Source organism: Gymnoscopelus braueri (assembly GCF_963280865.1).
Source record: "Gymnoscopelus braueri genome assembly, chromosome: 11".
NCBI classification, from domain to species: domain Eukaryota; kingdom Metazoa; phylum Chordata; class Actinopteri; order Myctophiformes; family Myctophidae; genus Gymnoscopelus; species Gymnoscopelus braueri.
In genome coordinates this window covers 51,949,061-51,973,828 of record NC_137613.1, presented here as the reverse complement: position 1 = coordinate 51,973,828, position 24,768 = coordinate 51,949,061, and the positions used below count along the sequence as shown (strand labels likewise).

The following is a 24,768-nucleotide window of genomic DNA, read 5'->3' as shown; positions in this document are numbered from 1 at the left end:
GGGAAACAGCGCCATCTGGCGATGAGTACAGAGCTACACAATACGCTCCCGGGGCCCATTCATTGGGCTAGAGGGTATGTCACGTGACCGGTCATGCCCTCTGTCACGGGCAGCCCGTGCCCTATACATAGACACACTAAGAGGGAAGGGACTATTTGTAGCATATGATTTTTACCTGTATTCAATGTAGAAATGACACAGACTGCAGGGGTTCAAACTTTGTTTATTTAAACACTGTGTATTGGAACTGATCTGAAATGTTTGTTTGTCACCTGGTCTTTGCTCTGCAGTACTGGCACCCTCTGAATCTGACTGGTAACTGCCGAAACAGAGCAGGCTAGTCAATTGGGTTTAAGAAGGGGTGGAACGTGCCATGTACTGTAGAGGAGGAGGGGTGTTTGACAATGTTAATGAGCAAAGTATTTCTATGTCTTTTTGAAGTAAATGCAAACCCAAAATGGTGTTTAGTTTAAAGTACAACATCTATTTATGTGGTAGGTTATTTATTCATCAGATAGTTGTAAGCTTGTAGATAAGCTAATTTTGAGGTTAATTGTTTCTGTGCTTGTGGTAGGATCCACTCCCTATTTAAGGGAGGCTGCAAGTGACAGTCAGTTAGTTGAACTTGGCAAGCAAAGCGTTAACAGCCGTGAGACAGAGCTGCCAGGGCCCTTAGTTAAGGGATAGCCTTGTTGTGCAGTCACTGTATGGTTTGTTGTCTTTAGTTGTGCTTTAAGTAATTCTATAATTTTTGTAAGTCTATTTTTCCACGTCTTATTTCTTTTTCACTATACCTGCTGCATATTGGACTGTTTTCCGGAGATGTGAGAGAAATAAAACTCAACGATCTGAAAATTCTGAACTTGTTCATTTTTGGAGCCTTGGCCGCTTGGTCAACCTTTACATGTGGTGTCAGAAGAAAAGAAAGGACAGTTCAGAATGCCTCCAAAACCACAGTTACGAAGCCAGCAGCAGCAAGTAGCACTCTCGGAGGAGGAAGGCGGGGCCGCAGGGGGAGATATGGAGGAACGCGACCAACCCATGGTGAGCACCATCTCTTCCCAGGAGGCAAGTTTCTCCAACCTGGCGAGAATGTTCGACACATACATGCAGTCTCAAATGGAGAAGGAAAGGAAGAGAAGGAGAGGGAGCGTCAGGAGCGGAAGCTCGACATCATCAATCATCAGATAACCCAGCTCCAGTTGGACATGGAGGCAGCCAGGGTGCAGCCGAGGAGGCCTACCGAGGCAGCGGGGCCATCGACGGGATCTGCAGCAGCAGGACCAGCGTCAGCACCAGTGCCGATGGGGGACCCAAAGCTGATGAGGTTGGAGGACTCCGATGACATCGAACATTTCCTCACAACGTTTGAGAGACTGGCAGGTGTTTACAACTGGCCACGACAACAGTGGGCCGTCCGGCTTATTCCCGTACTGACGGGCAAGGCACGAAGTGCTTTCGTAGCTATGGACCCAGCCCACACTCAAGACTATGACAGGCTGAAAGCGTCAGTGTTGAAGAAGTATGAGGTGAACAGAGACTCGTACTGTCAACGCTTCCGTAACCTTGATGTGCTACCGGGCGAGTCACCCCAGGAGCTGTATGCCCGCCTCAAAGACCTATTCTGCAAGTGGGTTGATTTCTCTACTTCCACCAAAGATGACATCATGGAGAAGATGGTCCTTGAGCAGTACCTTTGGGTCCTCTGGCCAGAAGTGAGGGTCTGGGTCAAGGAACGTGATCCGGAGACGGCGGCAAAAGCAGCAGAACTGGTCGACACCTACGTCTCGGCACACAAGGGGTCAGAGTATTGCACCACAGACTTCCAGTTGAGGACGCCACAGGGGGCGCCTTCAGAAGGGGGGGGAAATGTCACGGGCAGCCCGTGCCCTATACATAGACACACTAAGAGGGAAGGGACTATTTGTAGCATATGATTTTTACCTGTATTCAATGTAGAAATGACACAGACTGCAGGGGTTCAAACTTTGTTTATTTAAACACTGTGTATTGGAACTGATCTGAAATGTTTGTTTGTCACCTGGTCTTTGCTCTGCAGTACTGGCACCCTCTGAATCTGACTGGTAACTGCCGAAACAGAGCAGGCTAGTCAATTGGGTTTAAGAAGGGGTGGAACGTGCCATGTACTGTAGAGGAGGAGGGGTGTTTGACAATGTTAATGAGCAAAGTATTTCTATGTCTTTTTGAAGTAAATGCAAACCCAAAATGGTGTTTAGTTTAAAGTACAACATCTATTTATGTGGTAGGTTATTTATTCATCAGATAGTTGTAAGCTTGTAGATAAGCTAATTTTGAGGTTAATTGTTTCTGTGCTTGTGGTAGGATCCACTCCCTATTTAAGGGAGGCTGCAAGTGACAGTCAGTTAGTTGAACTTGGCAAGCAAAGCGTTAACAGCCGTGAGACAGAGCTGCCAGGGCCCTTAGTTAAGGGATAGCCTTGTTGTGCAGTCACTGTATGGTTTGTTGTCTTTAGTTGTGCTTTAAGTAATTCTATAATTTTTGTAAGTCTATTTTTCCACGTCTTATTTCTTTTTCACTATACCTGCTGCATATTGGACTGTTTTCCGGAGATGTGAGAGAAATAAAACTCAACGATCTGAAAATTCTGAACTTGTTCATTTTTGGAGCCTTGGCCGCTTGGTCAACCTTTACACCCTCCCCTCCACCAGAGGGCATAAGAGGCGCCGGCCGTGACGTCAACTTCCTCTTTCACACAGGTCCTCTGTTCGCAGTGGCGAAACAAAGGGGTGTTTGGTGAGTGTCTCACTCCTAAACTAAAAGAACCGGGGTTACCTACGTAACCTCTAGTTCTTTTTCGTTTTGAGTCGTGAGACACTCACTATGGGATCTATAAACCCCCCGGAAGCGTTAAAAACATCCTACCCCCAGAAAAATCGTATGTGCCCCTACTGGCTCAGGGACCCGCACACGGCGGGCCCCTGCCTTAGGGACGCCCAGGCCCACCGGGCCTGGACACGGCACAAGGGATGAGATAAAAGAGACCCTGACAGACCGAAGTCTGCCTTATTCAGCTAATAGAAGACAAGGTCCGTCACCTACCAACCATCTAATAAGGGAACAGGGCCCCCCTGCTCCCAGAGACCCAACAGATCGTTAGCCCCACGGGATCACATCAGGAGGAGAAAGGCACCTCAAGTAGATGAGGCTGCCACGGCCAGGACTGCGTGCACCACTGAGGAGGCCGCCACGTCCAGGCTGTAGAAAGCTGCAAAAGTCGAAGGAGACGACCAATTAGCAGCCGTGCAAATCTCCTGGACCGAAGCCCCTCTAGAGAGGGCCCAGGAGGTAGCCACTCCCCTAGTCGAGTGCGCCTTCAGTCCAACAGGTACTGGGGCCCCACTACTAGTATAGGCGAGCTTTATGGCTTCAACAATCCATCTGGAAAGCGTTGGCTTGGCAACCGCCTTCCGCTGGTTACCCCGTCCGTAGGAGACAAACAACTGTGTTGACGACCTACTGGACGCCGTCCTCTGACTGTAGAGCTTCAACGCCCTTACTGGACAGAGACAGTGCAACCGCTCATCCTCCGCCGAAGCGAAAGGAGGAGGATGAAAAGCAACCAATTCGACCGGAGCCGGTGCAACCACTCCGGTCTTGGTAACGAACGCCAAGTTTGGTTTCAGCAGAACCCGTCTGCCATCCCCAGAGAACCCCCAAGCACTCCGAACTCACCGAGAGTGCCTGCAGGTCACCGACCCTCTTGGCCGTAGCCAGGGCCACCAAGAGGATAGTCTTCAAACTCAACACCTCGAGGCTCACAGTCTCGAGGGGTTCAAAGGGGGGAAGGCAGAGTGCATTCAGCACCACCGCTAGATCCCAGGTCGGAAACAGAGGCCTGTTAGTTGGCCTGGCCCGTCTGGCCCTGCCCATGAACCGCCGTACCGTGTGATGCTTGCCAACCGTCCCGACCTCGAAACCTTCGTGACAGGCGGAGATGGCTCCCAAGTACACCTTGACCGTCGAGAAGGTCAAGCCCTGATTCAACCTGCTCTGCAGGAAAATCAGAATGTTGCGTACCGGCGCCCGAAAAGCCACCACCGGTGATGACTGTTCCTGGCACCATGACACAAAAATATTCCATTTTATGTCATAGGCAGCCCTAGTGGATCCAGCCCTGGCCCCCTGAATAGTAGCTACCACATCAGGGGGCAGGCCGTAAGCATCTAGATTTGCCCTCTCACGGGCCAGACCCACAGGTCTAGGTCCCGGGGGCTGGGGTGGTTGATCTCGGTCCCCACCTGCGTCAGCAGGTCCGTTATCGGAGGAAGGGACCAGGGCTCGGCGTAGAGCAGAGGAGTTATATCTGATCTCCACACGCCCCATCCTGGAGCAACCAGCAGCACAGTCAGGCCCTGGAGCCTGACCCTCTCCAACGTTGGGCGGATCAGCTCCAGCGGACTCATAGGGGGACCGTCGAGAACGGGGGGCCGCCATGTAGGCGGTCCTCGTTCTCCCTGGTACATAGGCAGAGTTGGAATAAGACACGGTTTTGTACTTTTCATTGCATTTATTGCCATATTTACAGGGTAATTATTTACAGACCTGACAGAAATGTGCGACATTTTGCTCAGTTTGGCTGTGGAGGAGTGGTCCATGACTCTGTCCTCTAGAATTAAACAGGGTCCCTGTCTCTACCCCAACCGAAAAGGGGGGTCCGCGATTGTCCAGGCTGACAGAGCAGCTCTGGGTGGAGCGGCTGGCAAAGCTGCATGTCCTCCTGTGTCTGCCTCGCATCAGGAGGAACAAAGGGCAAAATGTCAAAACTCCTTCCCGCGACGAGGGCGGGAGGGACCGCGATGAGGAGCCCGGGTAGTGGAAGCAGGGCGAGAGGGACGGGGCCGAGGACCGGCCGTGTCGTGAGCCCTCTCTCTGGAGCTGCTTGATGGGGTTGCTTCATGAGCACGCCTCGGTCTGGACTGGCGAGAGGAGGAGCGCCCTCCCCTGCTAGCCGGTCTCCCTCCTCGGCCTCTGGTGCTGGTGGAGGTGGAGGCGAGCGGCTGGAAGACGTCAGATGCAGCCTCCTGAGTCGCTCTCCTCTCATCCGTGAAGGACTTGAGATACTTGGCCCCGTCCTTGAAGAGATTCTCAGGGACCAGGGCGAGGGCCAGCAGTTGTTTTCTGGCCTCCTGGCCCTGCTCACCTGGGAAATGGACGAGGTCCAGCCATCTGGTTCGCTCCTGTAGAGCGGCGAGGTCCAGGGACCGTCCGGTCCAGTTGGTGGCGAACTGGTTCAGCTGAATGATCAGCTGCATCAACAGCTCTACCTCCTCGGCCTGCTCGCCCAGCGCTGGCAGCATGCCCTTGAGCAGCGTGCTGAGAGAGCCCTGCAGGAAGGTGCTGGCATTGAGAGACTTGGCTACCTGGCAGGAAGCAAAGTAGACCTTCCCCGTGGCCGTTGACGCATCCTTGTCTCTCTTCTGGGCGTGGATGCGAGGGAGACCCGGTCCGTGCTCATGTTCGCCAGGCTGGTGGCTAGGACCGAATCCATGGGGGGAACCTCGAGGCCCAGTCCTTCTGCTCCTGCCACGCTGATGTCGAAGGGCAGCTTCGAGGGATTGCTGTGGCTCTCCCAGGACGACTGGAGTGCCTCTCTGAAGCAGACCTGACAGAGAGGCACTCCACTGGTAGTTTCCTGAAGCGGGGGCGGCGAGGCTCCTGGGCAGCCATGCCTGGGAAGGGTGCTGGAGTGGAGGGTGCTGGCCTGGGGCTCCTCCGCCTGGAGCCTTTGGCCACAGTTTCCCACTGCTCTCTCGAAAACCGTGGAGACAGAGAGCTTGGGGCGCTGTGGGGCCCCGTCAGGCAGGGCCACGGAGTGCTGGGGAGATGCCTGACCTGTTGGAGCAGAGGGGTGAGGGGTGGAAGTGCCGGAGGACACGGCCTGTCCTTCGTGGTCCCTCCCCGGGCTCGTCATGAGAACGTCGGAGGGCCCCTGAGCATTGGGAAGGTCCTCCTCGCCGAACTCGTCCTCTTCCTCCTCCTCATACTCGCCGTCCTCGTACTCGCCGTCGTCCTCCTCGGCGGCGGAGAAGTCCTCATCCATGGACTGCTCCCCGTCTTCCAGCTGGAGTAGGCCGCTGGGTGGAGGTGGCTGAGTCGAAGGGGGGTTGGGGGGAAGAGGTGGGCTAGCCTGGTGCTGTGGGAGCTGAGTTCCAGCTACAAGGACAGCGGCAGCCGCTGCGTGATCACCTTGGCCCCGTATAAGGCCAGTGCTGCCTGCTACGGGGCCTGGTGTGGTTTGAGGGAGTACCGTGGACCCCGCTGAGTGCTGCGAACGGGGAGCGCCCCCGCTAGCAGCAGCAGCCGAGTGCGGTTTCGGGATGCGGGAGGGTTTTGGGGGAGCTGAGCGACTAGCGCCAGCGTCTCCTAACCTACTGGCCCAGGCCGTGGCCTGGCCATATCTATAGCGAAGCAGCCTCACCGAGTACCGGGCGCAAGCTTCGCAGAAGAACTCGGGGTCGGAGAGCGCGTAAAAGGCGTGCGCGACACCGAGACATCCCACACATATCTCGTGTGTGTCGTCTCCGTCGATATCGGCAGAGCAATCGGGTAGGCCGCACTGTCTAGCCGGCAGAGGGCCCAGGGTGTACGGGGTGCCTCTGGGGGCTTTCAACGGAGCTGACATCGTGGGACAAAAGGGAGCGACAAAGCTAGGCTAATAGCTCTATGCGGGGAGTTAGCTAAGCGGGAAAGGGGGGTTAGCGCTGTGGAAGTAGCCGAACAGCTAAGCTAGTACAGCTAGCGGCTAGGCTAAGGAACAGCTAAGGGCTAACACCGGCTCACAGAAAGGCTAACAGCTCTATTCGGGGGGTTAGCAAAGCAAAACAAAAGGCGGTAGCGCTGTGGAGGTAGCAACAACAGCTAAGCTAGTGCAGCTAGCGGCTAAGCTAATGAAACAGCGAAAGGCTAACGCCGGCTCACCACGAGGTGGAAAAAAGTTAGTTTACTTGGTCTTGGTCGAACGAGAAAACCCGTGGGTGACTGATCCTAGCCTCCGCTTTTAGGGCTAAAGCTGGTTTCTCACTTTGGGTCCTTGAAGAGTAGATTAATCGGTGATAGAGTTGAATTCAGTTTTTAACAAGCGTGTAGCCGTGTTATCATCTGCGAACAGAGGAACTGAAAGAGGAAGTTGACGTCACGGCCGGCGCCTCTTATGCCCTCTGGTGGAGGGGAGGGCATGACCGGTCACGTGACATACCCTCTAGCCCAATGAATGGGCCCCGGGAGCGTATTATGTAGCTCTGTACTCATCGCCAGATGGCGCTGTTTCCCATAGTGAGTGTCTCACGACTCAAAACGAAGAAGAACCAATGCTGTAGAAGGCAGTGGAGACTGCATGGAGAGGATGTGCATTCAATCCTTTTCAACATATCATCACCATTTTGAGTTTTACACTTGAGCAAGATTCATTTCAGGGATCTGCAATCTGTTAATAATTAAAACTTGCTCCACAGGGAAATTATTTCAGTCCAACGCTTGCATAACGTAGGCTTGTCAAGACAAGTGCCTGGCTCCTATCTCAAAAAATAAAAATAAAACCACAAAATGAAATTACTGTGTCTGGTATTAGAGATTAAAGCAACATAAGACATTATTACTAACAATCACCCCACTGTCTGTGTATTGTGATTTAATTTGAACTTGCAACCAACTTAGTAAATACGGTTAAAAAGAGAATTGAGGATAAAAAAAAACACAGTTAAGTCATAGACCTATTTCCACTGTGGTCCTCATACACAAATATTTAGTCAACAATAGATGCTAGTTAACCACCTGTTATGTGTCTGGGAAAAAAAACAGTATGACCAGCACCTTTTAATGTTAATATGAATATGATATTATCATGCAAGACCACAACTAAACTGACTCAGGGCAGCAGCCAGACACCACGTGTGATCGATCAGGTCAGTCAAGGTCTGCAGTCCCCATGTTGTGCACTCTGTAACACAGCAACACAGACAGAGCTCACACAGTGAATTTTATGCATTGAAGCGTGTGAATGCAACAGAGGAGATGCCTTCTCCTGCAAAACATGGATCTACCTGGTATGTCAAAAATGACTGAAAGTAAACGTTTCTGCCCACAAAACTATGTATTGTTACATAATCCTTGTGCATTTTATTACTCCACTACAATTATTTGAAAACTTTAGTTACTAGTTACTTTGTAGATTTTGATTATTATTACAAAACATACATTAACCACTTCAGCCCAATATAGATTCCGTCCATTTGAAAATAGCCGATCTACAAGCTCACAATGTGTCACAATGCGACACATTGTGAGCTTGTAGATCTGCTATTTTCATTTTATACATTTGAAAACTTGTGAAACGGGACATTCTTCATAATGAGGACTTTCTACTTTCGGTACTTTAAGTACATTTTAATACCAATACTTTTGTACTTTTACTCAAGTACATTTTGAATTCCGGACTTTTACTTGTAAACAGAGTACTTATACATTGCAGTATTGATACTTTTACTTAAGTAAAACATTTGAGTACTTTTTCCACCACTGCAGGGATCCCTGATCATGAGGTATGGGCATAAATGGCAGGCAGGCAGGCAGGCAGGCAGACAGGCAGACAGACAGACAGACAGACAGACAGACAGACAGACAGACAGACAGACAGACAGACAGACAGACAGACAGACTGCGTACCACACAGACTACACTGATTGTCTGATGTCAAGAAGATTTCGATTTCGACTCCAAATGTCATACCAGATCTGTCAGCCAATTCATTTCAGCAAACATTTTTAGTCTTTAGTCAGTCAATTAGACTAAGTACAGAAGCAGCTCTCTTATAAAGAGACCCTATATTCTCTGGTTTGACTGCTGGCACTTTCACATAATGTTTCCACAACAAATCACTCTGAAATGAAACAGCAATTTGAATGTAATCAGCTGTGTAACAACTGTTCAATTTCCAAGACATTTTCCAAACACTCACACAAATGTGTTGTTTACATAAAATGAGTCCAGCGGTGTTTAATAACTGTGATGTGCGCCTGCCTGCTGCAGATTAAAATAACTCGCCAGGGTTTGTGTGAATTTCCTGGAATCATTTTGTCCACCTGCTGTATCCCTTTAAGGTTGTTTACAGTCACTAACATGACATATCTAATTAAATGTATCACCTACCGCAGTCATGATGTTGCTACTTTAAAAAGTTAATTAAGATTCAATGGCGATACTAGGCAGTGGTGGTAAAAGTACTCAATTTTGTTACTTAAGGATAAGTATCAATATTGCAATGCAGAAATACTCTGTTAAAGTACCAGTATTCAAAATTTACTTGAGTAAAAGTATTGGGATCAAAATATACTGAAGTACTATAAGTAAAACTACTCATTATGCACAATGTCCCATTTCACAAGTTTACAAATGTATAAAATCCTTTGAAAATAGTCGCTTTGCGACGCGTTGTGAGCTTGTAGATTGGCTATTTTCAAATAGCCAAAGTATATTATAGGTCTGAAGTGGTTAATGTGTGTTTTACAAAGTAACTAGTAACTAAAGTTTTCAAATTATTGTAATTAGTGAAAGTACAATATTTGCCTCTGAGATGTAGTGGAGTAGAAGTAAAAGTACTGAAAATTGGAAATACTCAAGTAAAGTAAAAAATACCTCAACATTTAAAAAAAATGAATTGTAAAAAAGTACAGTACTTGAGTAAATGTACTTAGTTACTTTACACCACTGATACTAGGGTTCACTTCGTAAACAAACAAGCTTAAATAACAGGGTATAATACAAGAAACAAAGTAAACGGATAAGTATAAACCTTTAGCAGCCTATATAGAGAATGCATAGAATATAATGGTAGAAAATGTACCAAGCAGGAGGAGACATTGATTCATATCCTGTCAGTAGGAGGCAGGAACCTGGGACGACCTTCTATAGGTTTTGTTCGGCTTAGAATGTGTTTTTCCAAATCCAAAAAAATGAATTATTTAGATGTTAAGCCACGATGGGAACACTTGGGAATGCCCTGAAAATGACATTTCTATTTTAAAGTCTAATCCAAACTCTATAGGTCAAGGTTGGAAACAGAGCAGGTATGTTATATAAAAAAATGTATTCAATAAAAAAGTTAAAGCTATTGTAAAGTTGAAGTTAGTTGGAGATGCGTCACTTTACCTTAAAGTGAACTTAAACCATACCTCATTGACCGGAGTCCCTCAGGGGTCTGCCCCCCCCCCCCTTTCTTTTTACACCAAATCTCTTTAGCCGATGTACACATTGTGAGCTTGTAGATCTGCTGTTTTCGCCGAATGTTCGCCCCCAAAATAGGGTCACTATATAATTCATGTGCTTAATACAGCATTTAAAATACAGCGTCTTTCGTGTGCACAATAGAGACCGTTATGTGCTTGCACATGCACACCTCAGTCTACAGCAATACTATTATTATTTGTTCATTAACACTTCTTCTGTCTCTGGTTTTACACTGCCTTGCTGGTTGGCTCTGCTGCGCTGGTCCATGGCTTGACACTCACCTGTGCTGTATGTTTTGCACCCTGTCCGTTCGTCCTTCTGTATGTGTGTGTGCGCGCGTGTGTGTGTGTGTGTCATTCTGTCTGTGAACAGCTAATCTCTGGCACCGTTGGCTTGATCGCAGTGAAACTGTGCACACACAGTCCCTGGATGCCACAGCAGGACCTCTGCCAAAAATGTTTAACATGGGCCACCAGGAGGCCGATTTGTTACCAACAGATTTTTGTCCAAAAAACCCACAAATTGGTACACGGTATCTCTATAGTCATTGGGTCTTTCAGATTTTTCATATTCCATCCTGATTGGCTAAGATTAATTGGCTTCCAAAAATGGCAGGAGTGCTCCGTTTTGAACAAAATGCCTCAAATCATGAACACAGCGAGCAATTTCCGTGAAATTTTGCACGCATATTCCCACTAGGTCGAGGAAGAAATGACACTTGAAATTGTTCAAATCAACCTCATGGTGGCGATATAACAGTCTGATTCGTGGTTTTACCCATAACTGCACTGATCTGTGTAAAACTGTATGCGCACTCCATAGAGGCCAAGGGAAAACCTTTGCCCTGCAGTTTTCACATCTGCCTTTTATAGTGCCACCAGGAGGCCGACTTACACATTTTTTTATATTAAGCCTTCAGATTTTATCCAAATTGCACGCAAATCGGTACACATGATCTCTATAGTCATGTGATCAAGACGGATCTGTTTGATTTTTCATATTCCATCCTGATTGGCTAAGATTGACATCTAAAGTTTAGTTTAGTTTAAGATGTAGTATTTTGTATTGAAAAATAAATCTTCAAACAAGTGTGAAACCTGACCTGTCCTTTTATTATGTTGTAGCCCCTTGGTGTTCGAGCCAAGGTTAAAGGGGCCGTAACGGAGACAGAGAAAAATGTCCCACTAACAGTACAGTAGACGTTACAAAGGTCAGTCATCACTCACATTGGTGATGGAATCTATTCAGATGGAGGCGGGGAGTTATCAGGCACAGCAGCAGCAGTTATAAAAGAGGCATGTTAGTGATGAGAAACCTGCTGACCAAATGGTCTGAGGCAGCCATTCTCAAACTTCTTTAATCCCGGGAGGGAATCCATTTTATGGGGGGTAAAATCTGGCTTCCCCACACTTTTATAGAGCAGTTTCAGCAGAAACCTGTGCATGTCTGTGTGTATGTATCACTGTCCCGGCCACAACTCGGACAATACCCACAATTTGTATCTGTCTGCCTGCGGGTCAGTCTGTCTCCCGTGTATGCACAACGTCAGCAGTTTCTGATGACATCAGGGATCCCTGTGTGTCCATATTTGGTCCATCGGTCGTATAGTAGTGGGTACCGCATTGGGTACACTGACAAATGGTACAACGGTTACTCAGTCTGCAAGTACAACGGATATTGTATAAACGGGTCGTGGGGCGTGCATTCCAGTTTACAGTTTACAGTTTACAGTTTACAGTTTACAGTTTAGGCATTTAGCAGACGCTCTTAATCCAGAGCGATTTTCAGTAAGCAAGGACACAAGATAATACATCATAATACACATAATACATCAAATGCTTAAAAATAGTAATCTTATAATAAAGTAATGCAAGTTCCCAACTTGCGTCGTTCCAGAATGGGCTGGTGCCCGTTCATAAATTGGTTGTGCAACGAGTATTGCACAACGGGATGGGGCATGCATTCCCAACGTGCATCTTTTCCAACTTACTGTACATCATTCCCGAATTGTGTGGTCCCCGAGTAGACCAAAGGCACTGATCTAATAGAAATGAAGCATACTGTACATTGGAAGCCTTGAATAGGAATATCTTTTTGAAATGGCATTTACAACACAGTGATCCCTGCTGATTTTGTGCCTCATAAACATAGTGTAAAAGCTGGAAAAAGCGTTTCTGTACGCGTTGTTAAATGGAAGCATACATAATGTAACCTATATCATATATGCCTATATGTTGCATAACACATTAATCCATTTAGACCGGGAACGCATCCGTGTCATTTTTAAGATTTATTTGGGCTATTCAAAAAATTGCAGATCTACAAGCTCATAGCTCATAGCTCATAGCTCATGGCACCAAGTGCCACACTATGAGCTTGTAGATCTGCTATTTTTTTTTAAATCGTGAAAATGTGTACAAATCTTTGAATGTAGACTATATATTTTTAAAGCTAACATTTGTAACTCAAATCCTTACTTCTGGAGGGTCTCTGGAACAAAATATTTTTTATATTTTTTATATTTTTTATATTTTTTATATTTTTTATATTTTTTATATTTTTTATATTTTTTATATTTTTTACATATTTTGTATTTTATATTTTTATGTTTAAATAAAACCTGTTAGGATTTAAAAAAAAACTTTTTTTAGAATCGGCCTCAGCAGGTCTTTGGGTTAAATGTGTGCACAGGCAGTCAAAACAGACTTAACCCTCTAAGACCCAGTGATGCTTTTTGGCAACAATTATATTTTATAAAGAAAGATGTTTAAATTTAAAAAAAAATCTGTTATTTTTTCACCTCTAAATCCTCATTGGGTCCTATTGTTTAGTCTTACAATGCCATTGGCCAGGATATTTGCATATAAATACCCCCCACAGAGCTGGAATCATCACAACTTGAAAAATCTCTGTTGGAACAGCATCTCTTTTTTCTCTGGAAGATATTCCTCACAAAAACGTAAGTAATATGCCTGTAATATTTGTTTTGGTGAACATTACAATGTCTAGAACATGTACATATGTTATTATTGTGAAATATATGTCCCAAATTTAAATTAGAGCATGATTCATACTTGTTGCTTTTGGTCAACGTTGGGCCCTCTCGGTTGCAAAAAATACAAGATTGATGATTTAAAAATATGGCTTATTATTCATAATGTATACTGTTCTGAGGCCAAATATTATTCATAATTGATCTGAGGCCAAATAATAAACCATATAAATGAATCATTAAGTAGTTTTAGTGAAGTAATTACACATTTGCCATGTTATCCATAAAAATGGCCTATAGGAAATTTTGCTATCTGATAGACCCAACGTTGCTATATGACGACAACATTTGCATAAAAACTTACCAAAACTTTTTTTTTTTTTTTTTTAAAACATTATATTTTCCTCTTCAAAGTACTCCTACAAAACCATCTGAAAGGTTTAAAAAAAAAAAATTAAGTACAAATATATCCGGGTCTTACAGGGTTAATGGAAGGATACATTTTTCTTTGTAATTTCATTGAAACAAGAATGATTTAACAGTAGAACTAATTCCTATGATGATAGGCCTACAGCTAGAGCTAATACAGTATGTTAAAAAATGCTCAGCATAAAGTGTAATACTATATAGTATTACTATTCTATACACCATTGACTAGTATGATATCATACGGTAGTCACTAGCCACTGTCAGGATTCATCTACTCTGCTGTGGCCACCACGGCTCTTGCCGGCGTACAGTATATGATGATGACCATATACTCCAATCTTTGGACATGGAAAGTTGATCTTTTCAGGCTCCAAAGTAAGGGTGACCAGAGTTTCTTTGAGATACCTGCACTCCTTTTCCCATAGTCAGGGAAGGCTGATGTTGGTCAAATGGTAACCAGGTCCCTTGAGAACTTCCTCCCACCCAAGCTGCACTGATTCAGCATGTCCGAACCTGGGAACCTTACTGGACCCATCTCGCAGATGCCAGTAAAGCTTGCGCCATCCTCCTCCACTGTGGCTGCAAAAGTCATGTAGTGGACACAGCAAATGCTGCAAAACTGGAGTCTGCTGCATCTCGATATATAGATGTTGTGTGATTAGGACATTAAAAACAATCATCACCCGAGGAATCAAAAGGACTGAGCACATGCAACTGTGTGTGTGTGTGTGTGTGTGTGTGTGTGTGTGTGTGTGTGTGTGTGTGTGTGTGTGTGTTTGTGTGTGTGTGTGTGTGTGTGTGTGTGTGTGTGTGTGTGTGTGTGTGTGTGTGTGTGTGTGTGTGTGTGTGTGTGTGTGTGTGTGCGTGCGTGCGTGCGTGCGTGCGTGCGTGCGTGTGTGTGTGTGTGCGTGCGCGTGTGCGTGTGTGTGTGTGGTGCAGTATGTATCAGTTATCGCAGAGCTGTTCTGTTGTTGTAGTAACACCAAGACACATTCCTAGCAACGATTTGTTGTTTAGCAATTCACTTTTCAGATTCTAATTTGAACATATTGTTCAAATTCCATACACCTTTGACTATTATGATAGTATTCACTTTATGCTGAGCATTGATGTTATGGTTTGCTGACCAGCTGCTGCTGGAAGTGCCAACTGCACCCACTAAAGTTACCAGGGGTGACCGGGCCTCAGAGCCGTCTGGGAGAAATGCGGGGCCCTGTGCGAAGTCGCGTGCGGTTTTGGGCGGATATTTCCGAGTTTTTGGTGGTTATTTGCGGTTATTTCTCGGTATAACTCTTACTAAACGTGAATCTGTTCACTAAAAAAAAAACAGGGGCCCTGTGCGACCGCACCGTTCGCACTACCCTTCCTGCGGCCCTGCCGGGCCTTTGCCGTGGCTGCCCCCTCTGGAATGACTTACCTTTACGCATCAAAGCAGCCCAGTCATCTTTACTAAAGACTCATTTTTTGTCCTTGGCATTCAGTAACAACTAAAGCAGCCTTACCTTCCTCTATTGGTGCTAATGTTTGTTTGTCTGTGCTTACTCATTGTTTACTATTGTCGGCTTACATTGCATTGTTGTTGTTTTTTTTGCTTTGTTTTGCTTTTTACCTGTACAGCACTTTGGTTGACCTGGTCATGTTAAATGTGCTATATAAATAAACCTTGATTTGATTTGATTTGATTTTTAAAAGGGCGTGGTCATTTTCGGGTATTTCGTCCCGGATAGAGAATTAGTCACAGTTCCTAAGTTGTTCCCTGGGGTCATATTAGCCAAGAACAGTTGAGATATTCTCTCCTAAATGAAGTGCACACATATCTTAGCCAGGTCCTAGAAAGTGAATGACCCCTGCTGGTGGAGCTTCCACACCACAAGTATATAGTTGTAAGGAGTTTACGGTTTTATGTCCCAGAAAGGTTTTAGTAGTCTTGCAACATACTTTTGTGAGCTGTAGCTTTGATCTAAAAAAAATGACAGAAAATGCATTAAAAAACACATCATACAGTCATTACATGTGGTGTTAATGACTGTCTGTAGATCCTATTGATTACATGTTAGACTACAACTTTTACTTTGAAGGACAAAGACCATGTGCTTTGACCCATGGTCACATGGCTTCTTTGTTTTGATGAAAAAGGTAGACTAAAAGATGACTGACATTTTGAATAATAACCATTCCAGGCTTTTGGATTCCAGATGAATTAAGAAAAACAAAGACAAATAAAGAGCTTTTTCCTTTGTCAGTCCCAAATAAAAAAATGCCAAAATACTAATGAGAATATCAGGAAAATTTAGCATTTTCCTGATTTTTTGGTGGGCTAGAAAATTTGATAAATGAAGCCATTATTTGATTTTTATTCTGGGATGAAAATATGGAAAAAATAACCATTTTGAGCTTTTCTCAGTGTCAGTCCCAAATCAAAAGACGCCAAAATACTAAGCACAATATCAAAAAAATTGAGCATTTTCCTGATCTTTTGGTAGGCTAGAAAATTGGAAAAAATGAAGCCATTATTACATTTTTGGTCTGGGATGAAAAAAATGGCAAAAAAAGTTTTTTAAGAGCTTTTTTCAGTGTCAGTCCCAAATCAAAACATGCCAAAATACTAATCAGAATATCAAAAAGTTGAGCATTTTCCTGATTTTTTGTTGGGCTAGAAAATTGGAAAAATAAAGCCATTATTTTATTTTTGGTCTGGGATGAAAAAACGCCAAAAACCTTTTTTTAAGAGCTTTTTTTCAGTGTCAGTCCCAAATCAAAAAAAGCCAAAATACTAATGAGAATATCAGAAAAATTGGCCATTTTCCAGATTTTAGGGGAGACAAGAAAAGTTTAAAAATGAAGCAATGTTTTATTTAGGATCTGAAACGAAAATCAGTAAAATATACTTTTCAGACGCTTATTCCAATTGAAAAACAAATAATAAATAAGATGCCCTGACTCCAAAAGGCCGGAGGATCTTAGTATAATCTGAGGTTTAATTTGGAAGTGACTATTTGAAAAATGGAGCAATATTTAATTTGGTTTCTGAAAGGAAAATCAGTAAAATAATTGTTTAAAAAGTGAATTGGAATTGAATTTCAAATTATACTAAGATCCCCCGACCTGAGACAACAGGACTGAAATCACAGCTTGTGTTCTGAGGTCGAAGTGTCTTTTATACACAGAAGGCTATCACATCACTCTGAGCTAAGTGGTGAGCCTTCCATCCACTGAGACACATGCACGCTGTAGTCTTGACAATGTGTCACTCATAACCCAATACTACAATGAATTTCTGGCACTTTGCCAGGGGGGATCATGCAATCTCCATGTAGCAGACCTTTCATAGAATTGCTTCTGCTCTCTGATGAATTTCAATGTTTCATGTTCCTGTCTAGTGTGAGTGTGTGTAGCGTTCAAGGACACACTCGTATCAAAGGCTGCGTTTATATGCACAGCACCCCTGGGTTCATGTTTACTCGAAGGAGCATTGAGGGTCATCTCATTCCACTCCCAGTGGGAGTCTTTTATCATGTATTTAAGGGCCATTCAGACCAAGCACGATAATGATCGAGATGACTATAAACATGTCGTTTAAAAAATTGTTCAAACTCAAGTGGATGGCAGCATCCACCAGAGCATACGAGCGGAGGGGAGGGGGGGGGAAATGCCGCTCCACGCTCCACGCTCCAGGGGGCTGTTGTCACGCTCGCTATCCGCCAGTGGTGGAAAAAGTACTCATGATTTGAAGATTTGCTGCTCCATTCACTTCTTGGTTAACGTATTACTTTAAAAGGATGTATCTCGGCTCCTGTGTACTTTTTTTTTTACTATGTATTTTTGGCCCAGACATGTTATTTTCAAAGGCAGACAATTAATGTTTGTGAAACCACACAGTGAATCCCTCTGTGATTAGCAACCATCAGGGGATCGATCATACTGGAAATGAAAATGGAAAAATCACTGGCAGTGGGCAATCGCGGCCAGAAATACATCTGGCAGTGAATTTGAGTACTTTTTCCACCACTGGTAGTAGGGCATTGAGGGACCAATCAGAATCAAGCATTCAACCAAGCTGTGTGTTATAGAGCATCGCAGTTCCCGCCCACTTCCTGGTGCCGGAAGGAAAAACTCAACTGCATTTTTCCCATTGACATTTCCAAAAATATTTATATCAATTAATTTAAGCCTAGAATCAAGCAATCCAGGGTCCTGGTGAATCATGACCATAAAACGTTTTTTTCTGTGATTTTTTTTATTTTATATTTAATTATATGATATACTATATTTAATAAATACCCTTTGTTTTGCAGTTTAAAAAAAATAAATATCACAGAATCAAACGTTTTATGGTCATGATTCACCAGGACCCTGGATGGCTTGATTCTAGGCTTAAATTAATTGATATAAATATTTTTGGAAATGTCAATGGGAAAAATGCATTGAGTATTTTGCGGTGGAACCCGGAAGGGGCGGGAACTGCGATGCTCTATAAGCATCATTACCCAGCAGCATAAATGAGCATTGCTTGCAGCCCCTGTAAGGGAAGCACCGTTGTCACTGTGCCTGCAGGCTAACAGAGCAGTGTTTGGAGTGATGACACTTTTTCAAACGTGTCCCTAAATCTCCATGGCTTTATGACACTTTGACTGCCACTTGAAAGAAACACATTTACAAATCTGTTTTGGGTTCTCCAGTTGACCGGCAGCACAAGTCATTCATTTTGAAACAAAAACCTTTACTCTTTGCTGTGGTCTGAAGGCTCTCTTTTGAGTTGATTCACAGAGGAAGAATTCGCACAGGAGACATGGATAATAATAACAACAATAACTAACTAACTAACTAACTAAAATATGTCTGCGGTTGCCTACCCAGGGCTGCAGGGGGAAATATAGTTTGCACGACATCTCCACCTAGCAGATGCGTTGGGGTTGTGTTAACTCATGAATGTATGGAAATGTATTTTAATTGTGTGTTGTTCTTTGAAGAGGAGAGATTTTGAACACGTGGAACTGTATGTATCCCATGTCTATAATGCCTTATAAACATACTTATAATGTATTAAAATCTGTATTATAACACTGTATAATTATGGTTATAAGAACTCATTAATGCTCATAATGCTTTATAACAATAATCATAACACATTATAAAGCATTCTATAATGACTTATAAGGTCAACTATTATAATTGTGTCTATAATGTTTTAAAGCAACAAATGACCACTTATAGCGACTTATAATGACAGTATAATGCATTTTAACAGTGATTACAATGCACTTTAATGGTGTTTATAAAGCATTATAACAGGATTATAATGTCTTACAACTATGAGAATGAACATAGAAAGTGTCATTATAAACTGGTTTATAATGTACTTTGATTGCATTATGAGTACTTATGAGTGCTTATAACTGTAATTATACAGTGTTATGCATATCACAATGCACTTACTGTATACTTGACCTTATAAGTCATTATAGAATACTTTATAATTATACAGTGTTATAAGCAGATTATAATGTAGTATACGTATGTTTATAAGGCATTATAGACATGGTATGCATAGCAAGTGTTACCCAATTATCATGTACTGTACAGTACCTTAGTGCTTTTATTGTCTCCGCCGAAGGTGGAGAATATGTTTTCGCTTTGTGTGAGCAAACATTGTTAGCCAAGCTAACATTGGGCAAGCTCCACGTGACACGTGTCAATTTGTTGACACCAATGCCTCTGATTGGCTAGAGGGACGCGTGACGTAATAAAATTCTATAAATAGGTGTGTCACTTCAAAAAGCCCATACTTTTTGAAGTGAGGTAAAACAGGATCAATCAGACTTGATTGGAACAGTACCTTCAGTAAGTCCAAGTCACCCGTCTGTGCGTGTGTGTTTCCCTCTGAGAACACCTAACATTGGTCAAGCAAAGGCGCAGAAGGCCAAAGCTAAGAAAGCATACTCATCTACAATTGTAACGTAGAAGAGGACTAGAGTTGAAATGATCCCACAACAAAGCCGAACTCTTAATACGTGTCAATATGTTGACATCAATGTCTCTGATTGGCTAGAGGGACGCATGACGAAATACAATCCTATAATAAAAAGGTGTGTCACTTCAAAAAGCTGTTTACGTTTTTGAAGCGAGGTAAGACAGGATCAATCAGTCTTGATTGGAACAGTATCTTCTAGTCCAAATCACCCGTCCGTGCGTGTGTGTGTGTCCCTTTGAGAACACCTGACATTGGTCAAGCAAAGGCGCAGAAGGCCAAAGCTAAGAAAGCATACTCATCTACAACAGTAACACAGAAGAGGACTAGAGTTGAATTGATCCCACAACAAGACCGAAATCTTAATACGTATTAATATGTTGACACCAATGCCTTTGATTGGCTAGAGGAATGCATGACGAAATACAATTCTATAAATAGGTGTGTCACTTCAAAAAAACGTTTACGTTTTTGAAGCGAGGTAAGACAGGATCAATCAGTCTTGATTGGAACAGTATCTTCTAGTCCAAATCACCCGTCCGTGCGTGTGTGTGTCCCTCTGAGAACACCTAACATTGGTCAAACAAAGGCGCAGAAGGCCAAAGCTGATCATACACATACACCTTTTTATTTAACTACAGTATATATCCTTTACTCTACTGTATCTCATTAGTTATTGCTATGATAATATAATTGCTATAGTCTGCTGGCGGAGACTTGTGCTCCGAGGAGCACATTTTCTAGTTAGAACTATTAATGAATTGTGAGGTGCCTTGCTGTTCATATTGAATACTAAAGTCTGGTCAAAGTGGTTTACTGCTATAGTGAGCATTCAAGGTCTTGGGTCTTATTTGTTGTTTTTGCTTTTTATATTTCTTTGTTGATTTATGTAAAGTATGTCCCAGGACTGAAGCCCTCAGAGTGTAATTGTCAAGTCCTGTGCCCACACACCTGACTACAAAGGGTCTAATAAACACAGATATATGGTTGTACTGCAGCCCAGTGGTTTTATAACTTTGTATGCTTCACACTAATGTACAAGTGAAAACTGCAAGACACACGTATTCATAGTGAAAGTAGCTGATAGGGGCATGGCTCATTGACCATGCTGTGAAGAAAATGACGTAACATTGTTACATTCATGAATACAATTTATGCAATGTTCGCATCACATGTTATGAACTTGTTGTCTCCGCCAGGCCGAAAGGCATGGCGAGAGAGTATGTTTTTCCGTCCGTCCGTCCGTCTGTGTGTCCGTGTGTCCGTCCGTCCGTCTGTGACCAGCTAATCTCCGGCACCGTTGTCTTGATCGCAGCGAAACTGTGCACACACACACTCCCTGGATGCCAATTCAGCACCTCTGCCCCAAATTTTTCACCAGGAGGCCGCAAATCGGTACACAGTATCTCTATAGTCATTAAACAAAACGGGTCTTTCAGATTTCTCATATTCTATCCTGATTGGCTAAAAATGTCTTCCAAAGTTTGCAGGAGTGCTCCGTTTTGAACAAAATTCCGCAAATCATGAACGCACCGTCCGATTGCGGTTTGCTTTGCACGCACATTCACACTATGTTGAGGAACAAATGCCACCATTTTAACATTGGCCTGTTATAGTGCCACCAGCAGGTCTAATTTTGTGAAACAAATGTATTTAACGAAATGCCTCAAATCATGAATGCAGTCAGTGTCCGATTGTCGTGCAAGGCCTAAGAAGAAATGGCACCCTTTTCACGTTGGCCTATTATAGCGCCACCAGGAGGCCACAATAGCCTACCTGACCTGGCCTAACAGTTTTTTGAAAAAACATATGTTGCTATAGTGGTTCTGAAACTTTTTTCATGTCAAGGACCACCCAAACTTTATATGTATTTGGCTGCGGACCCCCATCTCAAAATGTTTTGTTCCAGGGACCCCCCCCCCCCCCCAGAAGCGAAAATGAGACAAATGTTCGCTTTAAAAAAATATATATATTCAAAGATTTGTACAAATAAATAAAAAAAATAGCTTATCTATAAGCTCGTAGCAGCTTGTAGATCTGCTATTTTTGAATAGCCCAAATAAATCAAAAACATGCGTGTGCGTTGCCGGATTGAACGGTATAAGCTAAAGAATAAAGGAGTATAGTCGCACACTCGTATAGCTGCCAGTGTCAATATTGCATTGTGGACACTGAGACAGGAAACACCAACAATGGTTGGTGTGCTGTGCGCCCTTGGTAACCGAGTGTCTTATAAACTCATACCCACACACTGTTCTACTGTCACTGAGTCTTATAAACTCATACCCACACACTGTTCTACTGTCACTGAGTCTTATAAACTCATACCCACACACTGTTCTACTGTCAGTGAGTCTTATAAACTCACACCCACGCACCCAGCATTAGATGAGAGCATTCAAGCATCCAGCACAATGCTTCCACTACCTAGTTCTAGGGCTGGTAAATTATGGGGGAAAATTCTAATATGAAAATTAATATTCGATTTGTTTATTTGACAGGGACAATACAAAAAAACATTGTATTATTGGATCCGAGCACTTGATAGGCTACATAGTTTTTTGTATTGTCCCTGTTTTCTTTTCTTTTTTATAATAATATATTCAAATAATAATAATATTCGAATATATTCGAATATCTGCCAATTATTAAGACCAATATTCGAATATCATTTAAGAGGAAAGTGACCAGCCCTACCCAGTTCAAACATTAATACCTCTGCCAATGGACATTTCCTGTCAGTTTAAAGTTAAAAGGTCACAAATGGGATTGCAACCCTTAACTGTCTAATAAGAAAGGAATTTAATGATTGTCAGGTCATTGTACCGTGCTGTAGGGTCAGTCCTGTAGAGATGAAGTCAACTGTAATAAGAGATGACAAAAAAAAGGTCAGGCCATTCTACAGTGCTGTGGGGGTACTGCAGAGACGAAGCAGTGATTATATTATATTATGTTATGTTATATTATATTGTATTGTGTTGTATTGTTTTGTATTATATATTATACACATCATGTTCTGTAAGGTACAAGGCTAGTCACCTGACAGAAGGATTGACACCTGCACACTCATTCCAAAAGACTTTAGACCTGCATTTATAGACAAAACCTCTTTCAACCTGGCGTCCATATTGTGGGCATGTCATTATAGGCAAAAACTTTCACAAAAAAAAGATAATGATATTACAAAAAAAGGTTTTATATATATAATCTCCAAACATTTGTCGCCCTGGTTTAGGTGGACCACACCACACAGCATGTTCAGCCTTTAAATCCTGTAGCTTCAGGGTGGGCTAACAGCCAAAACGACAAAGAAAAGGAAACGAAAGAAGAACAACCTAAACTTACCTCATGTATCAAATCAAAAGGAACCAAAAAGAAAAAGAATTAGCTTCACACCTAATCAATACATGGAATCATGTAGATCTCAGAATCCACACCAACGCGACTTCAATGTGGACCTTGGACGTCAGCTATGGCAGCCATAGGTGATTGGGTAGAGATGCTGCCTGGGAAACAGAAGCCCCCAGTTCACGGTTCCTATGCTATGTTTGTAGTCAATAATTGTCTCCGCCAGGCCGAAAGGCATGGCCTAGACTGTTTTGCACCCTGTCCGTCCGTCCGTCCGTCCGTCCGTCCGTCCGTCCGTCCGTCCGTCCGTCCGTCCGTCCGTCCGTCCGTCCGTCCGTCCGTCCGTCCGTCCGTCCGTCCGTCCGTCCGTCCGTCCGTGTGCGTGTGCGCGTGCGTGTCCGTCTGTCTGTGAGCAGCTAATCTCCGGCACCGTTGGCCCGGTCACATGAAACTGTGCACACACACTCCCCGGATGCCAATTCAAAACCTCTGCCCAGAGTGTTTCAGATTGGCCAGTTATAGCGCCATCAGGAGGCCGATTTGTGCAAAACACATTTTTGGATATTAGAGATTACAGATTTTGTCCAAAAATCACGCAAATCAGTAAAACTGCCTCAAATCATGAACGCAGCGTGCAGTTTACGTGAAATTTTGCATGCACATTCCCACTAGGCCGAGGAAGAAATGTCACCCTTTTCACATTGGTCTGTTATAGCGCCACCAGCAGGTCTAAAAACATTTTTGGAACAAAAATCATGAATGCAGTGTCTGATTGCCGTGAAAGGCCTAAGAAGAAATGGCACCCTTTTTAACATTGGCCTATTATAGCGCCACCAGGAGGCCACAATAACCTACCTGACCTGGCGGAGACCTGTGCTCCAAGGAGCACTTTTTCTAGTTACTCCTGAGTTTGTTCAGTCTCTCCTCCAGGTCAGCGTCAGCGCCTGCCAGAGCAGCTTGGGACTTGGCAGTCTTCTTTTCTCCTGCCGCCGATAGGCTGCCTCCGGTGGCCGGGAGTTTCCGTAGCTGATCTGACAGACCGAGACCCAGTTCATCCAGCACTTGGGACACGATGGCGTTGCTTTCTTCCTCGTCGTCCTCATCACCCATCGCATCATCCATGGCGTCATTCACCGTGTCCTCCTTCATGTCCATGACTTGACTCTGTCGTTCGAACTCCATCGTAATGTTTTTAATCTGAGTCATATTGAGCTGTCTGTTCATGCTGCCCATGGCTTTGGTGATGTCTTTCATCGCTTGTGTCATGCTGTTGTTTGACGTTAGCGTCACGCTCTGGAGACTGACTCCCTCGATCTTTGCCCTCAAGAGATATAACTTCTTGATGTGGTGCCTGGTGCGAACCAAGTCCTTGGCCATGATCCTGACGACGTCCATTTGCCCCTGTTTAGACGTTTTCTTTATATCGGCGACGATGTTCCGCTGCTGCTGCTCCAGCCTTTGCCGTTCTCTGTCCAGATCTCGAATGGCTTGGCTGAGCACCCGCTGGTTCTGTTTCAGTAGCTTCTGTGGGGTTGTCCTCTTCCCAAACAGGAAGTCCATCTTGTGAGAGGTCTGTGGGGAGGTGACGCCAGTCAAACAGGTATTTAATCGTTACGATCACCACTGATTTGAACTTGACAGTTATAACGATTTGTTTTCCACAATAAACCTAACATTTTGGAACAAAAGAACATGTGAGAATAGAAAGTACCCAAAGGGAGTGGGGACCAAATTATTTTATATATGTGACCAGCCTGTGACGTCAGTC

At 44.0% G+C, this 24,768-nt stretch overlaps 1 protein-coding gene across 1 annotated transcript; it reads right to left on the bottom strand.

Moving 5' to 3' along the window:
• Positions 1 to 23,894: 23,894 nt before the first annotated feature.
• LOC308095712 (charged multivesicular body protein 2a-like) lies at positions 23,895 to 24,560 on the bottom strand (the record flags this gene model as incomplete). Its single annotated transcript, XM_080442751.1, has 1 exon — positions 23,895 to 24,560. The coding sequence occupies one exon, from the start codon at positions 24,558 to 24,560 to the stop codon at positions 23,895 to 23,897; it is 666 nt and encodes a 221-aa protein (XP_080298877.1).
• Between the last annotated feature and the right edge of the window lie 208 nt (positions 24,561 to 24,768).